At 46.1% G+C, this 24,084-nt stretch overlaps 2 protein-coding genes across 3 annotated transcripts in view; one reads left to right on the top strand and one right to left on the bottom strand.

The window, feature by feature from the left end:
- LOC127291971 (epoxide hydrolase 3) overlaps positions 1 to 12,487 on the top strand; it is a 77,717-nt gene extending 65,230 nt beyond the window's left edge. Inside the window, exons 2-5 of one of the 2 annotated variants that reach the window (XM_051321312.1) lie at positions 4,884 to 5,177; positions 10,027 to 10,227; positions 11,702 to 11,925; positions 12,008 to 12,487. In XM_051321312.1, coding sequence (XP_051177272.1) covers positions 4,884 to 5,177; positions 10,027 to 10,227; positions 11,702 to 11,925; positions 12,008 to 12,254 — 966 coding nt within the window. In that variant the 3' untranslated portion in view covers positions 12,255 to 12,487. Of the gene's footprint in view, positions 1 to 4,824; positions 5,178 to 10,026; positions 10,228 to 11,701; positions 11,926 to 12,007 lie in introns of those variants that run through there. The other variant, XM_051321314.2, reaches the window with a different exon arrangement.
- LOC139830771 (uncharacterized) lies at positions 10,640 to 11,182 on the bottom strand. Its single transcript, XM_071819599.1, has 2 exons — positions 11,088 to 11,182; positions 10,640 to 10,995 (listed from the first exon to the last, which is right to left on the bottom strand). Exons 1-2 carry the CDS (start codon positions 11,170 to 11,172, stop codon positions 10,640 to 10,642), a joined length of 441 nt encoding a protein of 146 aa, XP_071675700.1. The 5' UTR covers positions 11,173 to 11,182.
- Positions 12,488 to 24,084: the final 11,597 nt, after the last annotated feature.

Raw genomic sequence — 24,084 nt, 5'->3', positions numbered from 1 at the left:
AACCCACAAGTATAGGGGATCGCAGCAGTCTTCGTGGGTAGTATTACCCAATTTATTGATTCGACACAAGGGGAGGTAAAGAATACTTATAAGCCTTAACAACTGAGTTGTCAATTCAGCTGCACCTGGAAAAGCACTAGTAACAAGGGTGATGTGAAAGTAGCAGTGATATGAGAGTAATAGTAACAGTAACACAGCAGCAGTAATAGTAACACAGTGGTAATGGCACCAGAAGATAGTTGATACTACTTCTAATGACATGTAGAATGAGTATATGATGATGACAGGTGGACTGGGGTTCCCAGCGATCTACACTAGTGGTAACTCTCCAATAACAAGTGACAAGTGTTGGGTGAACAAATTACAGTTGGGCAATTGATAGGATTGATAAAGCATTAAGAAAGAACATCAAGATTATTAATTATGTAGGCATGTTTTCCAATTATAGTCGTACGTGCTCGCAATGAGAAACTTGCACAACATCTTTTGTCCTACCAGCCGGTGGCAGCCGGGCCTCAAGGGAATCTACTGGATATTAAGGTACTCCTTTTAATAGAGTACCGGAGAAAAGCATTAACACTCCATGAAAACATGTGTCCCTCACATCACCGCCATCCCCTCCGGTTGTCCCGATTTCTGTCACTTCGGGGCCTTTGGTTCCGGACAGTGACATGTGCATACAACTTGTAGATACAATCTAAGCAATAAGTATAGAGCTCAAATCTAAGATCATGCCACTCGGGCCCTAGTGACAAGCATTAAACATAACAAGATTGCAGCAACAATAACTTCACAAACTTTATAGATAGACTAATCATAATGTATCATCCATCGGATCCCAACAAACACAACACCGATTACATCAGATGAATCTCAATCATGTAAGGCAGGTCATGAGATCATTGTATTGAAGTACATGGGGGAGAGAATACCAACTAGCTACAGCTAGAACCCGTAGTCCATGGGGGAACTACTCACGGAGCATGATTGAGGCGATGGCGTTGATGGAGATGGCTTCCGGGGGCACTTCCCCGTCCCGGCAGGGTGCCGGAACAGAGACTTCTGTCCCCCGAATTGGAGTTTCGCGATGGCGGTGGCGCCACAGTAACTTTTCTGGAGTTTCGTCAATTGGTACTGTGTTTTTAGGTCGAAAGGGGTTAAATAGGCGAAGAGGCGGCGCAGGAGGGTCGACAGGGTGGCCTCCCCCTAGGCCGGCGCGGCTAGGGTCTGGCCCGCGCGGCCCTATGGTGTGGGGGCCCCCTGGCTCTCCTCCGACTCCCCTTCGGTGTTCTGGAGCCTTCCGGGAAAAATAAGATCTTTGGCGTTGATTTCGTCGAATTCCGAGAATATTGCCCGAACAGCCTTTCTGGAACCAAAAACAGCAGAAAACAGGAACTGGCACTGTGGCATCTTGTTAATAGGTTAGTTCCGGAAAACGCATAAAAAAATTATAAAGTGCAAGCAAAACATGTAAGTATTGTCATAAAACAAGCATAGAACATCAGAAATTATGGATACGTTGGAGACGTATCAATGGACAACTTAAAAGATTGTTGGATCGCTTCATTGTATTGCTAGGTTTAATTACCATTCAATTTCTCTGGGTTCTGTAATATTTTTTCAAAGCCTTGCAGTTGATGTAATATTTAGTTAGTTTTTATAGTTCTTTCGCGCATTTTTTCTTTGGTGCTTATGGTAAGTGAGGCTATCCGACAGAAATCATGTGTTGCGTAAATATTCTCAGTAAATCACAAATTCCCATCACTTAAACGGCCCAATTAAGCGAAATCACATATGTGCCGGCCCGCAAAATCCTAAAGCGCCTATTATGCCGGCATATAAACACTAACTAAACGGGCTGGCCCACGTACTTATTGGGTCAGCCCACTTGGTTTAAGGTGGACCCCACCCACCACTGGGCCGGCCCAGTAACAGAAAAGTGTGCCCCACAAGCTTATTGGGCCGACCCGCTAACTCGTCGGGCCAGCCCACCTGATTTACCGTGGACCCCACATACTAATTGGGCCGGCCCACTAACTTGTTGGGCCAGCCCAAAAGCTTTTGTGGTGGACCCCACACACTAAATGGGCCGGCCTTTTAACAGGATAGTGGGACCCACCTGCCTTTTTGGCCCGGCCCACCATTTTGTTGGGCCGGCCCACTTGCTATATGGTGGACCCCACATACTAAATGGGTTGGCCCATTAACAGGAAAGTGGGACCCACCTGTGTTTTTGGCCCGGCCCACTTGCTATATGGTGGACCCCACATACTAAATGGGCCGGCCCTTTAACAGGAAAGTGGGATCCACCTATGTTTTTGGCCAGGCCCACTTTCTTGTTGGGCCGGCCCACTTGCTATATGGTGAACCCCACATACTAAATGGGCCGGCCCTTTAAAAGGAAAGTGGGACCCACGTGTGTTTTTGGCTCGGCCCACTATCTTCTTGGGCTGGCCCACTTGCTATATGGTGGATCCCACATACTAAATGGGTCGGCCCATTAACAGGAAAGTGGGACCTATCTGTGTTTTTGGCCCGGCCCACTGGCTTGTTGGGCCAGCCCATTTGATCTATTGTGGACCCCACGTACTAAATGGGCCGGCCCGATAGCAGGAAAGTGGGACCCACATGCTAATTGGGCCGGCCCACTTGCTTTAAGGTGGACCTCACTTTGTAAATGGGCCGGCCCGATAACAGGAAAGTGGGTCCCACATGTCTTGTGGGCCGGCCCTTTTGCCTGTTGACCGGTCAAACGAGTGCATTCGGCCCGGCCCACATGCTTAGTGAGCCGGCCCATTAAAGTTTTGACCAGTCAACCTGAGAGGTTAGGCCCGGCCCACGTAACTAATGGACCAGCCCAGCTATATAGTTGACCGGTCAAACTAAGTCAGCTGGCCCGACCCGCAAACTTAATGGGCCGGCCCGCTTAAGACGTGGCAGGCCTCGTGTGGGCCTACCATCTACCACGGGGTTTAGCCGGTTAACGCCGTTAACTGCCAGTTAACGGCGTCTGCCACGTGTCAGTTTGCATGACGTCAGCAGTCAACGGGCTCCCGGAAACACTTCTGCAACGGTCCGATTTTCCGTGGCGGAAGGGCGCCCAAGCGCGACAGACCGAAAAAAACGTGGTAGGACTTTGCCCGACGCAGTTTCGACAACAGAACCCATATCGTCGGGTTAGGCCCATAGGCGACGAAAAATACCCCTTAGCGGACGATTTTGGGACGTTGTCTATCAGAACTTTTTCTTGTAGTGTATGGAATATTCCTTTATATATTCAATGCAAACATTAGTCCATAGGGGTTGTCATTAATTACCAAAACCACACATAGAGGCAATGTACCCTTACAGTTGGGAGCTTCTGGTCCTTCTTGCATGCTGTTTCTAGTCCTCCTCGCCGATGTCGATGAAGACCTGTGGCGGAGACCACACATTTCATGGCCTTCGGAGCCGGATGAGGAGGCAGTGGCTTCTAGCGGTGGCAATGGCGGTGCGACCTCCTACTGCAAGCGCTGGATGGCCTCCTCGAGGGCAATCCAGCTGGCGCGCTCCTCCGCCTCGAAGATGGACATGGCGCGCTCCAAGGCCTCTTCCTCAGTGAGCTCGGTATCCATTGGCTCGTAATCCAGGTCGTTCTAGTCCTCCGGCAGGTCCTCGATGGGCCCTATTATTGGCCCGACCTGGTAGTACGCCCCTGGCGCCAACGGCGTCACCCACGGGAGGGGCTCCGCATGCAGGGGCAGACCCATTTTCAGGGGTATTCATGCCCAATTTTTTTTGATAAAAAAGTACATATATATATATAGCATATGAGGTTTGTATAGAAAAAAAAAAGAAATAAGAGACGTAACACAATATTAGGTGCAAAACTGAAATATTGGGTGTAAAATAGCTTCTAGAGGGTGTGAGTTTGAGTTGTTAGTTTGTTCTTCAAGATGATGTTTGCAGGGTAGCTTTACGCAAAAAAGTAGATATAATAGGGGTAGTAAGGGCATGGCCAACGCCTAGTTGCCGCTGCCGTGCAAGTCATTAGGCTCGGATATCAGACCCGAAGAACCTGCCGCTCTCTGCCCTGGAGACCAAGTAGTCTCTTGCGGGAGAGGCATGATTCTCGGCAGCGAAAACTAGAGGAAGCATGAAAAAGATAGAAAAGGTAGAAGGAGGCCACCGTGAAGGTAGAGGTAAAGAACATCCCATGATGCGTTACGATTATAAAATCTGAACCATGGAACTATTAGGTGTTAACTTCAACTTTTAGTGTTGGGTAAATTCCAGTCTAAGTTGTGGTCTCAGACTATCGAACCTAGGTGGAAGTCGTGAGGCAGCGACAAGCATATGCCATGCTCTATCTAAGGTTGTGAACTTGGGTTGAACTGAATCTGCTTGTATCATCGGTCTCATTTTCAATGAAATCGGGAGCCAGGGCTCCTTAATTCGAAAAAAAATTGCTTAATTGGACGGTTTCAGTTTGTTTTACATGGCCTAATTAGGTATGCCAATATGTCAGGCGTACAACTGTACAGGTACATCATGAGAATATACGCGCAAACACATTGCTAGCTACGGTTCAAACAACCGTTCAAGACGAATGTTGGCACCGGTCGAAACGACAGGAGCGGTCCGGCTCGAGCGGCGCGCGCGGCAGCGAGCGATGCGTCAGCGTCCACGTCACCCAAACGAGTCAATTCCCACATTTTTTTTCACTTTGACCCTCCGCCGCCCGTCTCCCCACTGCAGCCGCTCGATCACGTGCGCGGCCGTCCTTGCCGAACCCAAACGAGAACAACACGGCCTTAAATACCAGTCCCGCCGCCCCTCGCCGCACCCAAACAAACAAATCACCACCACAACAGCAGAGCGGTAGAAACATGGAGGCCGATCAGGGCGCGGCGGCGGGGATCAGGCACCGGACGGTGGAGGCGAACGGCATCTCGGTGCACGTGGCGGAGGCCGGGCCGGAGGACGGCAAGGCGGTGCTGTTCCTGCACGGGTTCCCGGAGCTGTGGTACTCGTGGCGCCACCAGATGGCGCACCTGGCGTCCCGCGGCTACCGCTGCGTCGCGCCCGACCTCCGCGGCTACGGCGGCACCGAAGCGCCGCCCGACGTCCAAGCCTACTCCGCCTTCCACGTCGTCGGCGACGCCGTCGCGCTGCTCGACGCGCTCGGCATCACCAAGGTATGTACTACTCCTAGTAAACCAAGATTCTTAAGCAGATTCGTTAGAGATTTAGAGTAGAGTACTCGCTCGTGCACCATGGCCGCCATGGCAGTTAGTTTACTCACGCCATCCACCCACGCTGAACCCCGTTCGGTGCGGGTCACGGTCTCACCGCTCTCCATCGATGGCCGACTGGTCGTCGTCGCCTCTCTCTTCTTCCCGTCACCGCTCCACAATCTGACTTTCACGGGCGCGAACGAAAAATAGGAAAGTTTTTATACGATAATACAGTAATAATAATTTTCTATTTATTTTTCTCGTCTACTTTTCCAATTAATTCGGTGGAAAAAGGAGGATGCGCTGTTGCTCTACAGACTACAGTGCTAGCGTCCAAAACGGAGAGTCTACACACCTGTGAACCATGATAGCGCGTGCTCTGCTTTCTCTGTTCTACTGTATTATCATGCCACTGCGCTGCTCCTCGATCTGCTTGCATCGATCGAGCACGCAAATAAATCGGCATCGATCTCACCATGTGATCGAGTATGCGGTAGCATGGCGTCTGCATGCTAGTGCTATGCATGTCCCACGCAGATTTATCCGGTCTCGCCATATTAGGGTTCTGATTGTCGGCCAGGCATGCAAAAAATGCATGATCTTGTGTATCATCATTCATCTGAGTAGGAGTTTTGTCTCTTAGTTATTATGTAGTGGTCCAAAGATACACAACTGCCTTTGGGGGCCCGAGCTCAAGTGAGCAGGTGTTATTCTCAGGAAATCAAAATTAGTATTTATTTTTTTCTAAAAGTCTTGACTTTGTTTTGTTCACAAGCTATCGGGCGAACATGGGAAAAAATAAGAATCTCAACGAGTATCCAAACGCGACGACATCTGAAACCATCCGATCTTGAAACTAATGGCTGGATGGCAACTTCCGATTTTTTCTATAAAAAAAAATGCAAAGTCGTGGTTCTCAAATGTTTGTGAGGGTGAGCTCCGGCGCACCCAATTGTGTTCCCTTTTCTGTAACATGAAAATCCCAAAACCGAGGCTCTAAATGACCCGATTTAAACTCGACGTTGGTCATTTATCATATGTCTTTGTGTAGATCACATATGGAAACTTATTTTGAACAAAAAATAGTCTTGCATACTAGGCATCTATATCTTCTCATCTTATTTTGATTTTCTTTCAGAACTTTGAATGTCAAACAATTTTACCCTTGACTTGTTCAGCCCCTAGATTTAGCCCCTCTTTGGATCTCGTGAAACTGAGGCTTGCTTCAGTGTCCCCCCTCACCAAGACTTGAAGAGGTAACTTTTTCCCGGTGTCTTCTTTTTTTTAGCCCGCAAAAACCGATATCAAATTCCATATACCCTCGTATAGATATACTAGACGTACTCAATGTTCTTTCCAGCCGATGTGGCCCACGGAATATTTTACCCACTGACGTTTCGGTTTCGGTGTACACTGTTGTCTGCGAATCTGACTACATAACAGTATAGACTTAAACTGACCGTATGGGCTACTGTAGAGCTTGTATTTATGCATTTTTATTCACTTTTAACCATTACGCTCTTTCTTATGAAGAGGTATGGAAAGATCTTTCAGTTCACCAAAGTTTGAACGGGGGGGGGTGGGGGTTGGGAGGGGGACACCGAAGCAAAGGTGCGTGAAACTATGTACGAATTGACAAATCATATTGTAGCAGACTCAACAAACAGGTGGTACTAGTAATTCTCCTATACCTTTTTTTGTTGCCTTATTTCCAAATTGGACTTACTGAAAAAGATGCATGCACAGTTGTGCTATACTCCCTGGACCAAAAATGGAGAGTCATCTAGAACAACACATATTTGTTTGCATAGAGCGCGCAAAGAATTGAATTTCGCAAAGAATTGAATTTAAAATATTTTTTCGGTGGCAGGAGCATATGCTCCCATGTGCCGAATTGAATTGTGATGTTTTGGCACCCGGGAGCATATGCTCCCGGTTTTAAACATCGTTTTAAATACACTTTCAAAATGTTGAAAAATTTGAACACAAAATTTAGTGGATACATCTCAAAATTTTACATGTTCACAAAGTGGTTCCACAGAAAACTGACATTTTGAGTGTTATCTGTAGAAAAGACAAATTTTGATGTAGAAAAAGATTGTGTACGAGACGTTTTGTTTGTCTTTTTTACACAAGTCGCAAAAAATATCGTTTTTTCGCAAAACTTGATGTGCGCACGTAAAATGTCGATACACGAGAAATTTGTTGTTCAAATTTTTTAATATTTCAAAATATTTTTTCGGTGGCAGGAGCATATGCTCCCATGTGCCGAATTGAATTTCCCTAACAAATTGGCATCCCCTCATGTGGAAATGTGATACATTACGAGTTGTGCGATCTTCGTCCCTGCTATTCTGATTGCTGGCCTGACAAAATACATACTAGCTGATCTGGCATATCATCATTCGCTCGGCAGAAAGGCACATTTAGTTGTTCCCTGGACCTGTGGCCCCTCAATTTAATACTCTGGTCCATTTTCCTGCCTTAAACGTTTTGGCTGCATATTCAATAGAGAAAAGATACAAGGAAAAACAAAAAGAACCACCGCGTCTATTAGTAGTAATGAAGTTTGTCGATTCTGTGTTGCATGCACGCACATTTAATCAATTAATTTTCCATGCTAGAATTCCCATGTGCAATTCGTGTAGGTCTTATCGTTGAAGTCTAAATTTCAAGTCTATTGGCTCTTTTTGTATTAGAAAATATATTGCCATTCTTGAAGCTTGAACCAACCATTGCTTGGTCCGGTGTCTACAATACATATGACTCATACAGTAGAAGATTTTCTTTTCACCGCTTCGAACAAAAATATGTGGAGAAGAACGTTATATATCACATTTCGTGAAGAGAAAAAAAATGATCTTAAGTGATGTAGTTTAGCCAATATAGTTGAACGGGTGAATCTGACAGTCATGTGTGCGGTAAATTTGAAAGCATGGTGTTTCTTTAAGTACCCTTTGTCTTTCGGTTTCAGTGGAGAGCCTGCTAGTGGTTGATCTGTCATGTGATGGAAATGATGCCGCGTTATTCTGTAGACTGTACTTGTCCAGTAGCGTCCAAAATGGAGAGTCAACAACACATCTGAATCATGGTACTAGCCGAGCGTGGACGGTACTAGCTGATTGTGGACAAATGGAGACCTGCTACATGTAGCCATTAAAAGAATCATATTTGCATGATCGATAAAATTTTGAAAAAAGTTTGGATGTTGACAATGATGTGTCCAATAAGCATGCAAAATCTCAATATGTTTTTCTTATATTTTTACCTTGAAGCCCATTTAAAAAATCATATTTACCTTGAAGCCGATTTTTTTTAAAAAAAATGCTTGCTGGTATTTTGTTTATCTCTCGTTTTCAGTGGAGGGGCTGCTATTGCTGCGATTGACATATCTGTCACGGGATGAATAGATAATTGCGTTTGGGTTCTGTACTTCTCGACAGCAGCCCACTATCGTCCAAAACCAAGAGTCAACACCTGTGTACCGCCGAAATTTTGATGGGACACTCCTTCTTTCTTTGTTCGTATAAAAAGTAGCAGATCAACAAAATATGTCTGCTGAGGTTTTCCTCAGTTTCTTCTGCGAAAAGTGCTGTTTACACATGATCACCAGTGCTCTTGCTTTTTTAGAAATTTGGAAAAAACTATTTGTTTGTATCAAAAATACTAAAAACAAATACACAAAACACATATTTTACTCCCTTTGGCTCATAATGCATGTGGCTGAAACAAGTGAATAGACACACTAAAATATTTCTAGATACATATAATTTGAGGACAAGTATTATGGATAGGAGGGAGTACTTATGTAACCTGTTTCGTTTTTGAGCTACACAAAAGAAAATCCGCGGATAAAAACAATAGTTTTATATTCCTTTATATATCATAAACTAATATTTTTATATGGTACATAGTAGAACTTTTTCTTACCAAAATTTTGCATAAGTATACATAACATATGTGCCGCAAAACGCCAAATGCGTTGCGCGTGTGGAACTAGCATGTGGGCTCATCAAAAAGAGAATGGCAAATGTACAATTATAGCGAGGAAATGCTAACCTAAACATGGGTTCCGGTGTAGAACTCACGAGGTTTTTGAATATTCTGGAAAAAAAACTCACAAATGTATTGAGTTTGAAATTACTCATGTGGAACGTCTTATATTAGTGAACCGAGGGAGTATTTTTTTTCCGAATAATATGAGTACTTGCTAAGTTCCAGAAACAATGAGAATAATGCCGTTTAACTTGGGCTCTAGCATTCTCGATTTTTCTCATTTCCACCTAGTTCAGTTTCGCAGGTCTGGCGTATACCTAGTAACCCAATTTCGATCAACTTGTATTGTACTGTAGTGGATCTGAATTCTGAGATGAATCGATCCATGCCACATACCACGTACGGCGTGATGATCGCAGAATCGGTGATCCAAACTTCTTATCTCGGTAGGTTGATTAGGTTTGGACATTGATCCTACAGTAGATTAGATCTCCGCGTAACACGGCGCGCGGCCCGCTCGGATGGATGATATGATGGGCCATATTGGCCGATCGATCGATGCATGATGGCTAGCTCTGACCGGCCACGGCAGAGCATTACTAGATTATTATGGTTACGCACTGAAAATTTACCATGGCTGATATTCACCGCATAGAAACACATCTTCCGATGGAGCGCTGTTTTTATTTTAACTAATTTCGTGCCCTCAAAATTCCGTTTGTTGGCACCAAGTTTATTTCTCTATCATCCATTAGAGATGTTCCTAGCGGTCAATATTAAGCATGGTTAGTTTGACTTTTTACGATGGAAGCAGGTGTTTGTGGTGGGCCACGACTGGGGCGCGATCATCGCGTGGTACCTGTGCCTGTTCCGGCCGGACCGCGTGACGGCGCTGGTGAACACCAGCGTGGCCTTCATGCGCAGCGTCTTCATCCGCACCGGCCCCAACGCCGTCAAGACCACCGACCACTTCAACCGCGCATACGGCCCGACCTACTACATCTGCCGCTTCCAGGTAACCCACCAACCTCATCCTCTGCTCTTGCTCATACTCTCTCTACACTCTACTCTGGTTGCCGATTCACCGTGCCGATTCCATTGCTGGCCTAGTACCAAACTACCAATGCAAACACCAGAGGATCGTAATTTGCTCAAAATGTACTAGTACTAGTTGGGTACGTCGAGGACTACGCTGAAACTGCATAAATTTCCTACCACAAAACTCATCACGCAGACAATTTTATTGCTCCAACTTCCAACGGGGAAGAAGGCAACACACAAGCAGCAGCAGCCGTAGACATTCAAAAACGATTTGTGCTACTGTGTTCCATACACTTGTCTCTTCCGTCCTACCAGCAATGATTATTCATTATGCATGCGTGCACGAGTGTGCACGCCGCCGGCCGTCTCGCTCGGCCAGAACATCGTCACTGGATGGAGCAGCACGACTCGGGGCCCTCCTCGTCGTCGTCCCGCGCCGGCATGCCGTAGGAGACGTGCCGGCTGCGTGGCGGCGCCCAGTGGCTTCCGGCGTACGAGTAGCTCTGTTGCGGGACGCCATGGGGATGCGGCATCACCCGGCCGCTGTACTGCAGCGGCGGCACCCAATGGTTCGCCCCCCAGCCAGAGTCGACGGGCTCCGGCGTGCCACCGTCGCTGACGATGCTAACGGGGCTCCTCAGCTTGTACTGGATCAACCTCCTGAGCATGTCCGCGTCCGCCGCGGCCGGCCCGGTGATCACCACCAGCCTCGTCTGCGGCGACACGGAAACCTTATCCACCCCTGCATGACCACGCACGTACGTGAGATACTCGGATCGATACATTCAACTTGAGTGACTTGCGTGAGCATGGATCGCACAAGCACGCACGTACCGAGGTAGCTTTGGATGGCCTTCCGGATCTTCTTGGCGCGGTCGGTACTGCGCACGTCCATCTCCAGGATCACCCGCGCCGCCATGGCTAATGGAGTCAACAAAATCAAGCGAGCTTGTACGTATAGAATTGTTCGGTTTGTTTTTATAGAGGAGCCAATCAAGCCGATATGGCTAGATCTACAAGAAAGAAACGGGCGGGATCGCCGCACGATTACTTGCTCTGATGCTGCGCGCGCACGGCACGCGCCCGCGCCTTGCGCCGTGCTCTCTGTATATCTCTTTCCCTTAATTTTCTCCCCTCGATTTTCGCCGGCGTGCATGCCATACATCAATCTCGCGGTTCTCTCGCGTGGGAATATCCAGATGAACATGCCATGCATGCAGCGCTAGATGGATCTCTTGCTTTCAATTGGGGTTTAATTTTGTTGCGATTGAAATGAGCACAGAGCCAATTCCAATTACTACTTGCTCCGGTTACGCATGCATGCGGCTAATTGCTCCCTATCCGTTCCCGTAATTTCTCCCTCCATCGACGCCGTGACATACACTTGCGACGCAGCAGTAGAATATCTTTGGATTTATTTCTGATGAATGGTGCGCGCGAACTTGCAGGAGCCCGGGGTGGCCGAGAAGGAGTTCGCGCCGGCGTACGCCAGGCACATCATGACCCGGATCCTCTGCAACCGCTTCAGCGATCGCAAGGCCGACGGAGAGCAGCACCACGACGCCGAGCCTCTCCCGGCCTGGGTCACCGAGGCTGACATCGACTACTTCACCGCCACCTTCGAGAAGACCGGCTTCACCGGCGCAATCAACTACTACCGCAACATGGACAGGTACGTTTCTGAATTATAATTCAAGTGCATGACATTCAGGTGAGGCGAGCGACCGGTCACTGATCATGTTGTCTGGGTGCAGGAACTGGGAGCTGGCGGCACCGTGGGCGGACGCCAAGGTGACCGTGCCCACCAAGTTCATCGTGGGGGACGGGGACCTGACGTACAACTACGCCGGGATCCAGGACTACATACACAAGGGCGGGTTCAAGGAGGACGTGCCGCTGCTGGAGGAGGTGGTGGTCATCCCGGGCGCCGGCCACTTCATCCAGCAGGAGAAGGCGCAGGAGGTCAGCGAGCACATCCACAGCTTCATCGCCAAGTTCTGAGGCCCGATCCGTCACCTAGCTCCTCAACCGTCGATTCCATTTTACCATTGTACTGCACGAATGCGTCGCACTTTCAGTTCACTAGCTAGTCCTTTCCTTTTCAGATAGTTGCTGTGTGTGCTGCCAATTACTTTTCAGTTAACTGTCCTTCTCGATCGAGCTGTGTAATCGTGGATGTTCATGTGCAGTGCTACATCTGAACTAAACATGAAAGGATGTGCTTGTTTGGTAAACATGTGAATATTCTCGGTTGGAACACCAGGGGACTAAACGATCAGGATCGGAAAGATACGGTACATGAGACTATTGCTTCTTCCTCGTGCCATATTGTTTGTCTCCAGGAGATAAAATTGCAGGTTGTTTCTCAATTCGACGCTTGTTACATTGGGGGCAATCGCCTCAAGAGCTACGTGGAGAGACCGGCCAACGGAACTAGAGGGGGTATCCTTCTGTTGTGGGATGATTCCGTTGTGTCTATTTCAAACGTTGTCACCACGGAGTTTTGCTTGTCTGCGGATGTGCACATCATCAATTCTACCGTCAACCGTGATTTCAGGATCACTGGGGTCTATGGTCCGACGTCGTATAACCGCAAGGATGACTTCTTCGCCGAGCTCGTTGCTCAAAAGCCGCCGCAAGGCGTCCGTTGGCTGGCCCTGGGTGACTTCAACCAAATACGTCGGGCGTGTGACAAAAACAAGCCAAATGTCAACCGATCCCGCATCAACCGCTTTCGTGCCGCCTTACAGACTTGCGGCCTTCATGAGATCCACCTACAAAACAGGCGCTTCACTTGGTCAAATGGACAGGCAAACCCCACTCTTTGCAAGCTTGACGCTTTTTTCTGCAATTCGGAATGGGACCTACATTTCGACACCCATGTCCTTCACGCCCTCTCTTCGTCCCTCTCGGATCATTGCCCTTTGTTGCTAGCGGACGATAGCGGCCCTAGGAGACCAAGAAGCTTCAAGTTCGAAAATTTTTGGGTGCGATTGCCTGGCTTCAATGACATGGTACAACAAGCTTGGAATGCTCCGTCCCCACATGTCGAGCCCTGCCAAAGGCTTTTCCATAAGCTAAAGCATACCGGGAAAATTCTCGCCAAATGGGGACGCCGGTTGTTCTCCAACACCAAGGTCACGATGCACGCGGCACTTCTTGTGATTCTACACTTCGATATGGCCCAAGAAGTGCGCCAACTTTCGGTGGGCGAGTTGGACATCCGAGCCAAGCTTAAAAAGAAGGTAGTTGCGTTGGCGGTGATTGAGAGAGCCCGCAAGAGACAATGTGCCCGCATTGCCAACATCAAAGAGGGAGATGCCAACACGAGATTTTTCCACATGAAAGTCAATGCAAGAAGAAGGAAGAATCACATTCATAGGTTGAAGCACAACAATGGGTGGGTGACCGAGCATGAGGCCAAAGAGGAGATTGCTTATAACCATTTTCATGCGGCTATTGGGAGAGGGGGGCGTAGAAATTGTGATCTTAATTGGGACGAGCTCCTCTTTGAGGATCCGGGTTTGCAAAGCCTTGGTGACCCCTTCTCCGAGGAGGAGGTGCGCAACGCCATTAACCTTATGCCTAGTGACAAGGCCCCGGGTCCGGACGGCTACACCGGAGCCTTCTTCAAGAAATGTTGGGATATTATCAAGGTTGACGTCATGGAGGTGGTGCACCTTTTTGGGGACCTTCATGCGGAAAACTTCCATTGGCTCAACTCCGCCAACATTGTGTTGTTACCTAAGAAGGAGGGCGCCGAGGAGATTGTTGACTACCGGCCTATTAGCTTGATTCATGCCATTGCGAAGATCATTGCCAAGATGCTTTCCATTAGACTTGGGCCATACATGGATAGCCTTGTCTCTAATGCTCAAAGCGCTTTCATTAAGAAGAGGAGTATTCATGACAACTTCCTCTATGTCAAGAATCTTGCTACTAGACTATACAAGAGCAAGACTTCGGCGCTTCTTTTTAAACTCGACATTCGCAAAGCCTTTGATAATGTGCGGTGGGATTACATTGTGGACCTCCTTCAAACGAGGGGCTTTCCGAGTAGGTTCCGTAATTGGATCGTGGCTCTCCTCACCACCTCCTCTTCGAGGGTCCTCCTTAATGGGGTCGCCGGGCTCCCTATCCGGCACGGACGGGGATTGAGACAAGGCGACCCACTATCTCCGCTCTTGTTCGTGCTCGCCATAGACCCGCTTGCCCAAATCCTAGAGAGGGCAAATATATTCGGGCTACTCCACAAACTACAGGGGCGGAGGGATATCTTAAGGACGTCCCTCTATGCGGATGATGCTGCCGTTTTCGTGGCTCCTTTCAAAGAGGATATCCAAAACTTAGCAACTATTCTTGGAAACTTCGGGGATGCAACCGGCCTTTGCACCAACTTCCAAAAGAGCTTCGTCGCTCCGATTCGTTGTGAGGCTTTGGACCTTGACGCCATCCTTGAGGACATGCCGGCCACTCGCACCACCTTTCCGATGAGATATCTTGGGCTTCCGCTTTCGGTTCGGTGCTTGAAAAGAAGGGATATGCAACACCTTGAGGACAAATGTGCCGGAAAACTCCCAACTTGGAACGGGAATCTAATCACCACGGCGGGTAGGACCGCGCTAGTGAAATCGGTCATTGCTTCCCAAGCTATCTACTACCTCACTCCCCTTGCCATGCCTCCGGGCACCATGAAATTCATCGACAAGATTGAGAGGGCGTTCCTTTGGTCCGCCAAGGATACTACAACCGGGGCCAAGTGCAAGGTTAATTGGGAATTTGTATGCCGCCCAAAGAAGTATGGAGGTTTGGGGGTGCTACACATGGAAAAATTTGCGTCGGCGCTTCGACTACGGTGGCCTTGGCTTGAATGGAAAGATCCCACAAAAATTTGGATTGGTTCCGGAAACCCATGCACCAACGAGGATATGGATTTGTTTTATGCCGCAACTTGTATCACTCTTGGGGACGGGAAGAAAACTCCTTTTTGGCATGCACCTTGGCTAGACGGAACAAAACCCATAGATGTGGCACCGTTGATTTACGAGAGCTCCAAGAGAAAGAATTGGAAGGTGGCGCAAGCTCTTCACCAAGATGCTTGGATTGCCAAGATTGACCTACAACGCACCTTCTACTTAGACCATTTCATGCAATTTGTGGACCTATGGACGCGGCTTACTACCATACATCTCAACCCCGGGGTGAGCGATGAGATTTCTTGGAAGCTCACGGCAAATGGCCTCTACTCCACCAAATCGGCCTATGAGATGCAATTCTTCGGCTCCACCACATCCCCCTTGAACAAGATGGTTTGGAAGGCTTGGGCACCGCCTAAGATCAATTTTTTTGCTTGGCTTGCGAATCAAAATAGGCTTTGGACGGCCGACCGATTGGCGAAGAGAGGGTGGCCAAATTGCGGCCCTTGCCCCCTATGCAAACAATGTGTGGAAACCATTGACCACCTCTTCGTCCATTGCCGCTTCACTACTCGCTTATGGACCGCCGTCAAGCAATGGTTGGATATATCCGAAGACGTCCAACATGATTCGACAAACTTCACCATCTCCGAATGGTGGCAATTCATGGCGGGGGGAAGCGCCAAAAACCGCAAGGCCATGGCTTCCATCACCCTCCTTGTTTCTTGGGAGGTGTGGAATGAGCGTAATGCTAGGGTCTTCCGCAACAAAAGTGCTCCGTTTGATGTAGTTTTTGATAGAGTTAAGAGAGAGGCTAGGCTTTGGGTTATTGCGGGCGCCAAAAGGTTGGGCGGAATGATGCCGGGAGAGTAATCCCTTGTAATACATTTGCATGTACTTTCATGTTAAACTTCTTCACTTAATCAATAGATTGGGACAAAGCTTTTGCCCCCGTTTCAAAAAAAAAATGCACCAACAGGCAACAGGTGTGAAGGTTCTGATTTGGATCATTGACAGAATGAACGCTCTTCCTTTCCCAACTACGTATGCCGTAATGGTGGAATTATTAGGATATAATAAAAGAAAAAAGAAAGCAAATCCAGCACTTAGAGTACTTGGCACTGGCACTGCTATCTAATCCCATCATCTGGGGATCTTGCAATAGCTAAGCAATGTGAGATGCAAATTAGCGCGTCCTCCCGGAAACACGCTTTTATCCTACAGTAGTACAGTACTTTATAAACAAAGCATCACAACCATACAAGATTCAGAGTCAGGCGAAGAAAAAGAAGGTTGAGGCAACAACACACACATACCCAACCATAAAAGAAAAACAGTGATACAACCCTGCGAAGTAGGGCAACTCAAGGGGACTGTGTAGATATGAGGCGTGCCGCCGCAAGAAGGGGTCCTCGAGCATGGCATCCATCTGCCCTAAGTCCTTGCCTCCTACTGGGCGAGTATCACTGCTGCAAAAAAAATCCAAGAATTTGAATATAGTCATAGGCCCGCCGCTACAAGGTGCACTCAATAACCATTTTATTGTGAATCGTCCATAGAGTCCATGACATTGCGGCAAACACCAACAAGCCTCCTCTTTCCGGTCTGGTTCGCCCGGGTTTCCAGGAACTCTCCGAGGTCTAGGGTCTGTCACTCAGTCCCCAACACCTCACTAACGAATCTCCCCAGAAATTGTGCCACGGGGCAGGAGAACAATGTGTGGGTTGTATCCTCCGGAACATCACACAACGAGCAAAGGCCATTGCATGGCCCGTGCCATTTAGCGATCTCCATCCTCGAGGGGAGACGATTCCGAAGCAACTGCCACACAAATATATTGGTCTTAAGAGGCAATGGAGATTTCCATACGGGAGAACTCCAATGGAAGGGGGCTCTAAATAAGGTCCGCTGATCTAACAGTAAAGGTTCTGGAGGCGGTAGGCGTCCAAGTAATCCCTCCATGAGCACCTCCGAAAGCACCGGTAGGCAGTAGGGGGAGGTGGTCCGGGCCAACCATGAGCACCTCCGAAAGCAAGCCCGAAGTGTTCCCCATGCCAGGGCCTCCTCCTGATACATAACCCAACGAAAGGGGGTCGTCCATCATGTGTGGGTCACATCGGGCAACATAATCGCCAAGTTGCGGCAAATGGCAAACAACTCCGCGACCTCCATACTAAGCGGCATCGCTCAAGCCACAGATCAAGCCATAACAAGCTATCCCTACCACCACCTATGGTAATGGAAAGCCCTGGCCTAATCTTGTGCTTGATATCCTCCCTCCGCTCACACACGCCAAAACTGAGATCCCTCCCTCCGCTCACACGCCAGGAGCGGGCGGCCATGGAGGTATTTGGCCTTTACTAGCTTGAGCGAGAGGCCTCCATCGTCCTTCAGAATACGCCATACCCATCTGAACATCAGTTCCACATTCATGTAGTGTGAAACCAAGATTCCAATGCCCTCATGGTCTTTAGGGTCACAAACGACAGTCCACTTCACCATGTGGTACTTATGTTGGCATGTCCTATCTTGTGAGAAGAAACATTGTAGATCCTTATCAAAGTCAGCAGGCACTCCTTCCGACAATATATACATCCCCGTGGTATACATGGGGAGGTTGGACATTTGTAACGCGTTGGGGACCCAATTGTGGCGTACGTGCTCAAGAGCTTCAGGCTCGGTGCACGACCGGCGATGACAGCGGTGCGCTTCTTGGCGATGTTCTGCTTGGGTAAGTACACTCTATTGTTGGCAATGTACTGCCCAAGAACATTAGTCATGCTTCAACTTTGATCAGCCTTTACAATTTCAGCTTAAACATTAGAGATATCATTAAGAAATTTCTTTAGTAGGGGGGAGCATTGGCCCCCTTGACCGTAGGAAAGATCCGTCATTGTGAACAAGGGTCCCTTGGTGTTGTGTCGCACTAGGGCCCCCAAAATTAGTGGATCGGCCCAGCGAAGACCATGATGAAGACCGGCAGGCCGAGCACCTTCAATGTCTCCATGATTCTGGATCGATCAAGATGCCTTGCGCCTTTGGCCGCCTGGCTGCCTACTTGTTCATCTTTATTGGAAAAAAAGGGAGAAATAACCCTCCAACGTGACACGACGAGAACAAGTCCCTCTCCCTCCTCTATTCTTACATGTAAAAAAGATAGTGCAGTACTTAGGCATCCCTTCCAAAAATACAAAATGACCCGATGCCACCTGTCATCCTCAACATTTGCAATGCCCAAAGCAGCATAGAGCGAGAGACTGACATGACCCATCTCATTGGCATGACCGGCGTTTGCTTTCTCAAACCAATTTTAAGCATAAGTACTATATTATACGGCAACCAACATCAATTTTGAGAGAGTTTTGAAGTTTCTTTTGGGTTAATATGTAGCTGACACGTATGCACTTTGAATTGTTAGATTTCGCAGGGTATTCTCTGTGTACATTTTCGGCGCCCACTTAGAATTTTGGGGAGGTTGAGAACTCACACGCTGTCGACGCGTGGGCACTTTTATTAGTTTTTGTTCACGATGCTTCGATGGTGGGCTTTTTAGATGGCTTGGTCGTGTGTATGTAGCGGTGGAGTGGTATAGGATTTCGTGTTGGTCAAAGCGGTGCTGCATCCTCTCTGTCCCCTCTCCTTCTCTTCCAATTTCTCTCAGCGCCTGGTCCCTCCCTCTTCCATGGCCTCACTCCTGCCTTGGCGCCCTGTTCTTCGCATCAACCGCTGACGCCCCCACGATGAGCTCGCCGGCCAGGTTCGATGCTGGAGCACGGGATTGAGCGGTGTACCCCGAGGTTCTCGGGGCTGGCTGCGGGCTCACCTCCAGTTCGTCATGGCAGAGCTCATTTCCATCTCGCGACGCGTAGATCAGCCAGCCCCCGCAATGGATTCGTTTATAGGATGAGTCAACAACAACAAGATCGACGGACGAGGTCTGGATCGATGCAAGCAAACCCCTCCGGGCAAGCCTCTTCAGCTTGAAGAAGGGGTGCAGGAAAGCCTCTCTCGGCTTATCTTCACTTCCTTATGGCAGATGTTCACGTGTGAGGGTCTGCAGGCAAGATCCTCATCGCCGAGCGATTCCTCGCGCCTATCCTCTTCAACTTTTGCAGCGCTGTCTCTTCGTTTTCCCCTCATGAATTTGGGATATTTATTGACCCTGCAATCAATCTAGAAAAGAGATACAATTCAATCTGGTCTCTCAACAATCCTTTTCATCTCTGACCCTTTAAGTCTGCCAATTTGATCTCTAGATGTGCCATCTCACAGTCACACATGTACGTTTCTTTATATGGATGTTTATCTTCTGATGTATTTTCGCTTGATGTATCTTGTATATTTAGTCAAATAATGTTTTCCTTTGTTGTACTTTTTTCCAGGGTGCACTCTCTACTCAACTTATTCCATCGGAGTTTTTAGTGATGGCAGAGTTTAGATGGCACCCTGAAGAGAGAGTGTAACCTGTAGCCAAGACCATATAATCTTAGTTGAGGAGAGTTTTCCTTACGTGCTGGTACAATTTTTTTTAATGCATTATTTGCCATCTGAATTTGTTCTGGTTCAGACAAAACAAAAATTGATTGTTCATGACTAATTGCAGGACCAAGATGCTGCATTGCATTGTAATCAATCTCACAATTGTTGGCGAGGAGAGGAGGAGGTGTACTGACGTGATTCTTCAAGCAGATTGGTCTGACGCTACGGCGGGCAGACTGTCAGCGGATGGTGCAGCATCTGTTTTCCATATGTTATATTCATCACAAAACCACATAATCGGTTTGGTCTGATCCCTATCGTTTTAATCAAGAAAAAAAATGATTTTGCACATGTGTGACTCGATTGGTTGCTGTAGCCTGTAGGGAGGAGAGGCAAGTCAGTTGGAGCAATGTCTCCTGTCTTCTATGCATCTGAGGCGTCAACGACCAAGTTGACGCTACCTCAACGTTGCTATCTCAGCAATGGGAGAAAAGGATGAGGACGGCGAAGCAAAAACTGGTCATGTTGCGATGACAATTCATGGCGGACGACGAGGTGACGAGGTTGAGCTGCTATGGGAAGGTCGGCATGGCCTGCTCCCATGACGGCAGGCCCAATATGCATGTACCCTGCAAGAAGTAGCACCTTGACTTCCACAATGAAGGTATCAACCCTCTGTTGCACTAATCCTTCGTGAGAATGACATTGGTTGCAACATACTACTTTCATATACGCAGTTGCAAACATCCCACCTTCCAACATCCATATATATTTGAGGTAACGTGCAAATAGAAGACCTATATATGGTGTGGTTGTTTTTGTGATGAAATTGTTGAGACATATGAAAACGAGTATAATAAAATAAATATCAAAGTTTCAAAGGTCCTGAATATGAGTTCAATTCATATTGAATTAGACATACTGACCAAGCTATAGTTGTTGATGCAGTAGGTGGGAGTTTCAATTTCCTGGGAGTCCTATATGACCATGTTATTGTTCTAGATTATAACGTTCCAAGTGTAGTATATCAATTCAGTTAGTTTTCTCAAGGGATATATGAGTTCAGATATTACGTAAAGGTTATCTACTGCTCATCGCCTGCATGTTGCTTCCTTCCATGCGTTTTTAATGCTACATTTACGGTTAATATAAAAGCCTATTTAGTATTTACAGAGTATCGTTGCATTGTATTTCATTTTTTCTCAATTTTGAATGAAAATCTTCAAACAGTACCACCATGCAACTCTCAAAAAATCAAGAAGCCAAGATAATGAATAGCCCGAAGGACTACGGATAATACTGATGATAATCTGGGAATGAATTAGAACCAAAAATGCTAGACAACCCGAGTATATTTTAAGATAAACATTTGTCTATCCAACTGGATAATTTGAAATTCAGCTCATGCTAACTGTTAGATGTAGACATATTTCTGTAGCAGTTGGTTTGCATATTCAGATCCTGCCAATCTGACGTAATACCACCTGTTTAAGCCTTGACTAAAAACTGTTGTCTTATGGATATGTCTTATTGTATATGGGATCAACCTAAGAACTCAACTTTCAGTTTAGATACTTCCACTGATGTACTGCATTCGCATCCAGCTCATTCACAACAGTCTATGTGTTTGATGGAAAGGTTTTATTTAGATGTACGTGCATTTCATATACAATTTGTTTTTGAACAAATCGAGTTAACAGCTGGCTTTCATGTATCCTGCTATTTGTTATATATCGCATTAAGTTGCTGTGTAATGTGTACAAAGTTGATTGTTGATCACTTGATACTTTTAATATGTCTTGAGAAGATGGAACAACTAGGAAATTAAGAAAAGGTTCAGTAACTCGGCTTTCTAATTGTTCAATTTTCATAAGAGATCATTCTCCAAAAATGATGTTCAGAAAAGTTAGTTATGGATTATTTCTGAAATTCTTACTTGATAAATAGATACCAAGGACCATTCTGCAGTGTGACCATTTTATCCAATAAATCGTGTTCCTCTTCATCCTAATTGTTGAGTTACAACAATCAATAGTGTTGTAGCGAAATAAGGGAAAGAGCAACAAACCTGAACTATCGAAGGTGATCTTCCTACATGGTCACATATTTGTGTAGTCCTCAAGAAACTATACTATTTGGTGGTAATGCTAGATTTGATTTTATAAATTATTTTTAAAAACTATATCTATAGGTCTTATTACATACCCTACTATTTGAATCTCTCCCTAGATATGAATTCAAAACATTGTTGTACTATTTAGTAAGACAGTTTACTTCTTTTCTTTAGATGTTGCTCTAAATATTATCCAGGGCAATCCTAGATAGAAGTTACTTTGATGAAGTGGCACATTGTCATATGTCATAATGCATACGTAAATTATACTTTCAAAACTTCACCGTCGTTGTTACCAAGATCCATTTTCCTAGATTGTCATTTTGAAGCTACATAAATTATACTTTCAATAACCGCTACTTCTACCTCCTAAATAGACAGTTCCTTCTGAGGCTTCACTGTCAACAATGCCAATATAAGTATCAGACTAATCATTTATGTTTGTGAGCATCTTATTTACTAACTGACCCAAGACTTACTAAACAAAGTCAATCTATACAAAAGGAAAAAAGTTTTATGCTTCCAGTCTTTTAGGTATATTGGTTCAAATTAGTACTCCCTCTGATCCATATTACTTGCCATCAAAATGGATAAATCTGTAATTAAAATGTGTCTAGATACATCTATATTAGTGTCAAGTAATATGAATCCGAGGGAGTATTAGAATTTCTGGAAGTACCTCCTCCTAAAGCACAATATTTACCTATAGCTCCCCTGTCACAAGACAATAAATCCATAGTGCATATGCATATTTGTACGATACTGGATCATTATGAAGTGGGTCTGCCTTCTGGACAAAGCTTCTTCCAGCTTTACTACTATGGAACGGAGTTTTGTTTCTACATTTATGAAAATATTATGTTAGTCCTATTAGGTGCTACTTTTCTTATGATTCTCGAGCTATACTTCTTAACTAACTGTAATTTTGCTTCACCGGACTATTCGGAGTTTTGTACCGGCTACATTTAGATGACAATGCACTGCAACTATCAACTACAATAAGAACACTTCCATTATTCTAATTAAAAAGGTCAGTCACCATCTCTGTTACAAATAGCATTCATGCTCATCACTAAACACTAATGAAAATATTGATTCTATGCCTGGTACAGTCACACCTTAATAATAATTGTCCAGCGGCTACACAATCAGGAAAGGGTATCAGCTGACTAATATCTATCAAGCCCAAATGTGCAAAATCAAATACTACTAGACGAACACTGCTAGCCTGATTTGTTACCAAACTGAACTATTAGTACAATTTGTCATGACAAACAGTGACGGCACCAAACCTGCAGGCCCTCCAGCTGGTCGATGTGCCACAACAGATGATCCCGTACAGAACTAATGGTTTACAGCCGGAGACCAACTCCATTGTCACCTCAGGTGAGAACAACACCAGCTTCACAGCTTACATTAACATAAGCGCCTGGTTGGGTGCGGACGAACGTATGGTGCCTCTACAATGGTTCGGTTACATTATTGTTTTCCAAATTGGTTCTGGCAGATTTGGATTAAATTTTCAACGTTTTAGATGCTTAGCTTTTCCAGCATACATGAATCAATATGGGAAAAAAGCATGCATGAATTGCTGAGTTCTCTTTTGGTTTTTTGTGTGATGTTGGCTACAAATTTACCAATCAAGGCATCACTATCTTTAGTCTGTTAAGTAGTTATGTTTCTTCCCTAAACGCGGAGACTGCTCCAGTGAAAAGAATGGGGTAGGGATTTACTGTCTCCTTTTTCTTCTTAGCAAATCGTCTCACCACCTCTGAGTCCATGTTCAAAACAAATGCAGGAGTGCAAAGGCTACCAATACGGTATCAAGTCGTTAAAATTCTCATTTTAGAGAAAAACCATTAAACTCTTATACACGACAAGCCCTTGGTTGTTTGCTAATCGTCTAATTGAGTATCACTGGAAAAACGGACTGCAAGGACGTGTAGAAATGATTGCCATGAACATGCGTGTCTACCATCTAGATCTTCTAATAAACATAGTTAATTGTGTATTTTGTAGGCTATTTGATGCTTCAAACATCAGACTACAAGAATGTACATGTGCGTGTTGCTGAACCTGGCCTTCTTGATGAAAGAATTTCTGAGAGTACATGGATTTGTGAAACACGTAAGCTAAACTAAGATATGCAGTCACAGGTTACTGCATAAATAGGCTCCTATTGTATAAGCCGATTTCTATGTCCAAGGAAGAAATGCCATAGATGCCCAGTATGATAACATCGCAGATAACTTATGATAGTTGTGGTCATATGTTAATACACTGCCAATGTATTTCATATTTGTTTGTACATTGTGAGTTACAA

Source organism: Lolium perenne, chromosome 4 (assembly GCF_019359855.2).
Source record: "Lolium perenne isolate Kyuss_39 chromosome 4, Kyuss_2.0, whole genome shotgun sequence".
Classification (NCBI taxonomy): domain Eukaryota; kingdom Viridiplantae; phylum Streptophyta; class Magnoliopsida; order Poales; family Poaceae; genus Lolium; species Lolium perenne.
The sequence above is the reverse complement of the archived record's forward strand: the minus strand, read 5'-3'. Positions and strand labels throughout refer to the sequence as shown.